The following is a 7,568-nucleotide window of genomic DNA, read 5'->3' on the forward strand; positions in this document are numbered from 1 at the left end:
AACGTGAATTTTTTAAATAATATTTTGGAGGCCCTTACCATAAACGTGGATTTTTTAAAAAAATAATTTGGAAGTCCTTACCATAAACGTGGATTTTTAAAAAAATAATTTGGAAGTCCTTACCATAAACGTGGATTTTTTAAAAAAAATTTTGGAAGTCTTACCATAAACGTGGATTTTTTAAAAAATATTTTGAAGGCCCTTACCATAAACGTGGATTTTTTAAAAAATATTTTGAAGGCCCTTACCATAAACGAGGATTTTTTAAAAAATATTTTGAAGGCCCTTACCATAAACGTGGATTTTTTAAAAAATATTTTGAAGGCCCTTACCATAAACGTGGATTTTTTAAAAAATAATTTGGAAGTCTTACCATAAACGTGGATTTTTTAAAAAATATTTTGAAGGCCCTTACCATAAACGTGGATTTTTTAAAAAATATTTTGGAGGTCCTTACCATAAACGTGGATTTAAAAAAAAATATTTTAGAGGTCCTTACCATAAACGTGGATTTAAAAAAAAATAATTTGAAAGTCCTTACCATAAACGTGGATTTTTTTAAAAAATATTTTGGAGGTTCTTACCATTAACGTGGATTTTTTTAAAAAATATTTTGGAGGTCCTTACCATAAACGCGGATTTTTTAAAAAATATTTTTTCGACGTCCTTACCATAAACGTGGATTTTTTCAAAATATTTTTTCGACATCCTTACCATAAACGTGGATTTTTTTAAAAAAATATTTTTTCGACGTCCTTACCATAAACGTGGATTTTTTTTAAAAAAATATTTTTGAAGTCCCCTCCATAAACGTGGATTTAAAAAAAAAATATTTTTGACGTCCTTACCATATACGTGGATTTTTTAAAAATATTTTTGACGTTCTTATCTTAAACGTGGTTTTTTTAAGAAATATTTTATAGGACCTTACCATAAACTTGGATTTTTCAAAAAAATATTTTGGAGGCTCTTACCATAAACTTGGATTTTTTAAAAAATATTTTGGAGGCTCTTACCATAAACTTGGATTTTTTAAAAAATATTTTGGAGGCCCTTACCATAAACTTGGATTTTTTAAAAAAATATTTTGGAAGTCCTTACCATAAACCTGAATTTTTTAAAAAAATATTTTTTTATTTAGATATACTGAGTCTGAATGGACTAATGGGATGTGTGAACCGGATGCTTTTTTCGGTATTTTATAATCGTTGTGGTTATTCAAAATCTTGACTCTTTGTGGGGAAGCAACCAGAAGGAATGGTTCGATCTCGACTATCCTTTTTTGTTGATAGAAATATTGAGATGTGCCAAGCCTGAATGGAATCGAATGTTAATTTCGCGTTCATATTTGTTTTCATATTTCGTTGTTCATATTTGTAATATTGACCCTTTATGGGGGAGGTACTAGAAGGAGTGGACCGATATATTCCATCTTTATACCAGACCTTCCGTTAATAAAAGTATTGTGATGTGTGTAATTTGAAGACATTTGAACTTTTACATCACATTTAATAAGAGTTATAAATATTTAAAATTTTGACCCTTTGTGGGGAAGGTACTTGATGGAGTGGACCGATATTGCACATTGCTTCACCTGACCTAGCAGTGATGCAAATATTAATATTGGCAAAGTTGGAGCAAAATCGGAGTATTCTTTTCTGTCAAAAAAAATATTTGTTTTGTTTTTGAAAATTTCGACCTTTTGTGTGGAGGTACAAGAAGGACTTGGACCGATATTGTACATCACCGAACTCAATCTAAGTTTGATTATAATTGGCTAACTGGCTTCTTCGGAAAAGAACAAATGAGCTTAGGGCCAAAATCGAACCCAAATCAAGCTAAAAACTCCCTTGTTATACTACAAAGAAGCCATTCAAAAAAGCGTTTTATGTATTCTCACCATTAGTCTTATTCAACTGTCGGCATAAAGGACTTGTACATTCGTACTAGTTTTATTATTCTTTGATACGTATAATTATAAAACATACGTCACACTTTGCATAAAAGTCAACAATTTTCAATTTACATATTTCAAGGGCTCAGAATATCAAATTAACACTTAAATCAATTAAATTCCCCGAATTAACGCCCATTTAGACAATTAATTATCATTTAAAATGCCCGACAAATTAGATTCTTAATTATAACTTATTGTCATTTCTCTCTTTACTTTTGACTGTATTACCATATCTCTTCATCTGTTAATTTCTCTCTCTCTCACACACTCTCACTCTCTCTCTTATTAATAGGATGCCGCAATTTGTGTTAAATTTCATTTGGAACGTGAAAAGAATCCTCATAAATTCAACAGCCGCATGAAAAATAAACTCTGGTATTTTGAATACGCCACCTCGGAAACGTTTGCCGCCTCTTGTAAAAATCTTCATGAGAATATTGAAATATTTGTAAGTACAAGAACGTGCCTCAGCATTTTAGTTGATAAGAAACACAATGCAAGATAAAATATGCAAAGGCCAAAGGAAACCACAATGAAGTGCTGTTGCTGAATTTTGCTTAAGAGACGGGCAAAAACAAAATATCCTAAATAAATTAGAGCAGATATTTTGGGAAAATAAATTTTCTGTTTGAAACATGTCATGGCATAATTAAGTTTGCAGCAAGTTTTTCATTTCTGTCTTTTCGCCAATAGTGTGATGGTGTCTCCTTGGACTTGGCCAATGGACCACATTTACAGGGCATTGCCTTACTTAACATTCCCTATACCCATGGCGGATCGAATTTGTGGGGCGAACATCTGTCACAGAAACGTATACGCAAAAGTACGGGACCCTTTCGTAAGGGCAAAAAACTTAAAGCATCCGATAAGGAGCTGTCAACGACAAGCTTTACCTCCGGTGATCTATCGGTGGCCATACAAGGTATGTTTGGGAAATACAGAATATTTTTCATGGAATTCTGATACATTTAAATAATTTATTTTTTAGATTTTGGCGATCGCCTTATAGAAGTTATTGGCCTGGAGAACTGTTTGCATATGGGCCAGGTGCGCACTGGCTTACGTGCTTCCGGCAGAAGACTGGCCCAGTGCAGTGAGGTTATTATAAAGACACGCAAAACATTTCCCATGCAAATTGATGGCGAACCCTGGATGCAACAACCCTGCACGGTAAGTTTGTGAGGTAGAGAATTTAAACAGAGAAGAAAATCAATTAAAGAGTCTTAATTTTGGCTCTTTATATAGAATATCAATCGGGCTTGTTAAGGGAATATAAATAGTAATTTCATTAAAAGTTTCATAGAAGACCATTGGTCTCTTACTGTAAAAGACCATTGGAGTTTTTTCCATCGCACCATTTGTCATTCTTCTATAGAAAATCAATTGGTGCTTCCCTAGACACCTCCTTTGTGTTTCTTCAATTGGCATGACCTTTTGACATTCTCTAATAAAATATAAATTGTCAGATGTCGGTCAGATCCAAAAGGTATCTTCCTATAATAGACTATTAGCTATATTCCGCACGCAATTTGGTATTCTTCCAAAGAAAATCAATAGGCCTTTTCATTTGTGTTTCTTCAATAGAAGTCCTTTTGGTAATCTCTAACAAAATATAATTTGTTGTCTCTTACGTCCGTTACGTATCTTCCAATTTCCTTTTAAAGGCCATCAGAGTATTTTCTATTGAACACCATAATGCATTCTTCTACAGAAAATCATTAGGCCTTTCCCCAAAAACCGCTTATTGTGTTTCTTAAGTAGAAGACCTTTTGGTATTCTCTAATAAAATATCTTATTTAGATGTCGATTAGGTCCATTAGGAATCTTCCTTTAGAAGACCTTTGGAGTTTCTACCATTGAACAGTATTTTTTATTGTTCTAAAGAAAATCAATAGATCTTATCTTAAAGACTCCTCTGTCAATAGAAGACTCCTTCAATAGAAGGTCTTTGGTCTTCTCCAATAAAATATCGGTTGTCATTCTTTGAAGTCTTTTATTCCTTTTTATACACTCAGCCATATAGCTAAAAAAAGGGTATAAATCATTTGATACGGCCAAAACCTGCCTCATCGAAATAACGGTTTTAGACCCTAGGTCTCTTTGGACCAAATCCGTTTCAGGACATTTGGAGTCGATCTAGCGATATCTTTTCCTCCGTCCGTCTGTCTGGCTGGCTGGTGCCCACGATAACTTCCGAAGCGAGTACCCGACTTGGTCCTAACTTGTTACACCGTAATAATAAATTTAGATCGGTTCGGAGAGAGACAATATCGGACCACTTTTTCTGGTACATCCCCCACAAAAGGTCGACATTTAAAAAAAAAATACTGCACAGAGACAAAAAGGATAATCCGATTTTGCTCCAACTGTGCAAATCCTAATATTTACATCTGTGCTAGGTCATGTGCTAAAATGAACAATATCGGTGCACTCCATCAAGTACCTCCCCCCCAACAAGGGTCAAAATTTGGAATAATTATAACTCTTATGAAATTTGATGTACGAATTCGATTGTCTTCAAATTCTACACATCACAATATTTATATTAACCCAAGGTCTGGTGTAAAGATGGATTATAAAGTTCAAATCCTTCTGGTACCTCCCCCACAAAGGGTCAAAATTTTGAATATCCATGAATCTCATAAAACGCGAAATTGACATTCGATTCCATTCAGACTTGCCACTTCTCAATGTTTCTATCAACAAAAGATCTATTATAAAGACGGTAGAGATCGGACCATTTCTTCCGGGACCTCCTCCACAAAGGGTTAAAGTTTTGAATAACCAAAACGTCTATAAAATCCGAAATAAGCATCCGGTTCTCTTTATATTTCACACATCCCATTATTTCTACTAATACAAAATCTATTGGGAAGATCATATATGTGGGTCCACTCCTTCTGGTATCTCCCCCACAAAGGGTCAAAGGTCAAGGGTCAATACCCATTAAGCTCATAAAACGCGAATTTAACATTCGATTCCATTCAGACTTGGTAAATCTCAATATTCCCCTCAACATAAGATCTTTTGTAAAGATGGTAGAGATCGGAACATTCCTTCTGGTACCTAACCAGAAAGGATTCAAGATTTTGAAAAACAAAGAGCTGAATGAAAGCGAAATAAGCCTACAACTCTCTTCAAATTCCACACAAACAAACATTTTTGCTAACACAAAATCTGTTGTGAAGATGATATATATCTGCGAACCCCTTCTGGTACCTCACCTATTATCACAATTGTCAATACTTTTATCTGTCAAAACTTGCGAAACAAGTCAGCGGTCCTTTACAACTTGCTATATCAAAAATATTTCTCTCAACCGGAAACTTTAGGTGAATATGAATTTAAGATTTTGGATAGAATTATAAATGTTTTCAAATACTCCATTAATCTCTTAGTACCCTTTTAATTAAAATAATAATCAATATTTTATTTTTTGTTTTCTCCTCTCATTTCAGATTAAAGTCACCCACAAAAATCAAGTTCCTATGCTAATGGCACCACGCTCCGAAAAGGGCAAAGGTTTCTTTAATATGCTGTGCAGTTGATTTCGGCGTAGTGCCTCGAGCAGTGCCATTATGCGTGAACACTTTACTCCAGCGCCCGTAGCAGTAACAGCAATGACGACTGCAGCCACAGCTGCCTCCATGGCAGCAACATCGACCACAACAACTCCAACACATGTTACTGAAACCACCGTCCAAAGAACTCTGGAAAAGCTTTAATTATGCGAACGGAGAAAATGAAAAAAAAAAAAAAAAAACAAGGGAAAGGAAATACCAAGCTATAAATAAGAAGAGTGTAGATTCCAGGAAATCTATTTCCAAATTCGCTTTTTTTGGAATAGAGTACACTCACATGTAGTAGAATTTTTTTTAGGCAAATATTAGAACAACAAATTATTAGACAAAATGTGAAAATGAGAATTATTAGCTGTTAAGAGAACAAAACAAAAATGCACTTAGAGAAATAAAAACAAATGTTTTGGTTTTTTAATTAATGTAAATTTTGAGAAAGATTTTGAAATGCATATAAATGTGACTTGAGAAGGAAATCAGTCGTTTTCCCATAGGAAGTCCTGTACTTACACACATACATAGATATTAAGACAAAGTCAACAGTGCCAACGCATCAGTCACATCACACATTGGCATATGGCTTATTTTGATATGAATTTTTCGAATCGACAGTTCTAAATGACCTGTCTTGAATCGCTTCAAATCCTATAGGGAAAAACAGTAACAAAAACATAAACACACACACACACACATGTACATACAATGCCTTTTGTTATTTCTAAGCTGTTGATATTAATAAGTTATTTATTTGTTATATAAAATAAAATATGATTTTTTTAAATATCTTCCTTTGGTTTTTATTTTTTGTTTATTTATATTTTATATTTGTGTATAGTGATACATAGAGTAAGAATCTCAATCATTTATATATATTTTCAATGTTGCGAAATACATCTCAATATATTGGTCTCCCTTCGTATACGGTGAAGGCCTTTAAAAAAGTTTGGCCTACGAATTCAAAACTCTTTTGGGATTTTCATCTGCAAATCCACTTGAAAAGATATATCCTCAGACAAGATTCAACTATTTAAATATATTTTCATTTCTGTTATGATTATTCAAATTGTTGACCCTCTGTGGCGTCGGTTCCAATGAAATGGACCAATATTGTCCATTTCGTATCGGTTCTAAATAAATATGATATAAATATTGCGACGTGCCAGATTTGGACTATAATGGTTATTTCCATCACTTTATATGAGATAAAATTTTCTTAGAGAAGTTGGATGCTTATTTCGCTTCCTTTGAGCGTTTTTTTATACCCTCCACCATACTATGGAGGGTATATTAATTTTGTCATTCCGTTTGTAACTCCTCGAAATACTCATGTCAGACCCAACAAAGTATATATATTCTTGATCAGCGTAAAATTCTAAGACGATTTAGCCATGTCCGTCTGTGTGTCTGTCTGTCCGTCTGTTGTAATCACGCTATCCTTCGAACAAACTGAGATAGAAGGCTAAAATTTTGCACACGTGTATATTTTGCCAGTAGGCAGGTTAATTTCGGAAATGGGTCATGTAGGTCCAAGTTGTCATATAGCCCCCATATAACGGTACCTCCCGATGTTCGGTATTTTGATGATTTTAGCGAAATTATTCACCGGAATCGTTTCAAACTTGGCATTTGAAGTTCGTAATGGATGCTACAGCCTAAGACAGAAAATTATCTGTGCATGTCCATGTCTTCGTATAGCCCCCATATAACGGTACCCCCGATATTCAGTATTTTGATGATTTTAGCGACATTATTTAACGGAATCCTTCGAAATTTGGCATTTGAAGTTTGTAATGGATACTACATCCTAAGTCATGAGCCTTGTAGGCCTACGTCTTCATATAGCCCCCATATAACGGTATCCCCCGATATTCGGGCTTACAGCTTTTTTACTCGTTTTTTTTTTTTTTTTTTTTGAAAATCCTGAACTCTATCCCATCTCTACCATCCTTATAACAGATTTTGTGTTGATGAAAATATTGAGATATACAAAGTCTGAATGGAATCGGATACAAATTTCGCGTTTTATGAAAATT

General features: G+C 34.0%; 1 protein-coding gene across 5 annotated transcripts in view; it reads left to right on the plus strand.

Moving 5' to 3' along the window:
- The window catches only part of LOC101897106 (diacylglycerol kinase 1), a 272,567-nt gene extending 266,254 nt beyond the window's left edge, over positions 1-6,313 (plus strand). For all 5 annotated transcript variants that reach the window (XM_005183423.3, XM_059130997.1, XM_059130998.1 and 2 more), the window contains 4 exons: positions 2,250-2,405; positions 2,651-2,879; positions 2,946-3,127; positions 5,416-6,313. In XM_005183423.3, the coding sequence (XP_005183480.2) occupies positions 2,250-2,405; positions 2,651-2,879; positions 2,946-3,127; positions 5,416-5,505 (657 nt within the window). In that variant the 3' untranslated portion in view covers positions 5,506-6,313. The remainder of the gene's footprint in view (positions 1-2,249; positions 2,406-2,650; positions 2,880-2,945; positions 3,128-5,415) is intronic.
- Positions 6,314-7,568: the final 1,255 nt, after the last annotated feature.

Source organism: Musca domestica, unplaced genomic scaffold, assembly GCF_030504385.1.
Source record: "Musca domestica strain aabys unplaced genomic scaffold, Musca_domestica.polishedcontigs.V.1.1 8, whole genome shotgun sequence".
Classification (NCBI taxonomy): Eukaryota; Metazoa; Arthropoda; class Insecta; order Diptera; family Muscidae; genus Musca; species Musca domestica.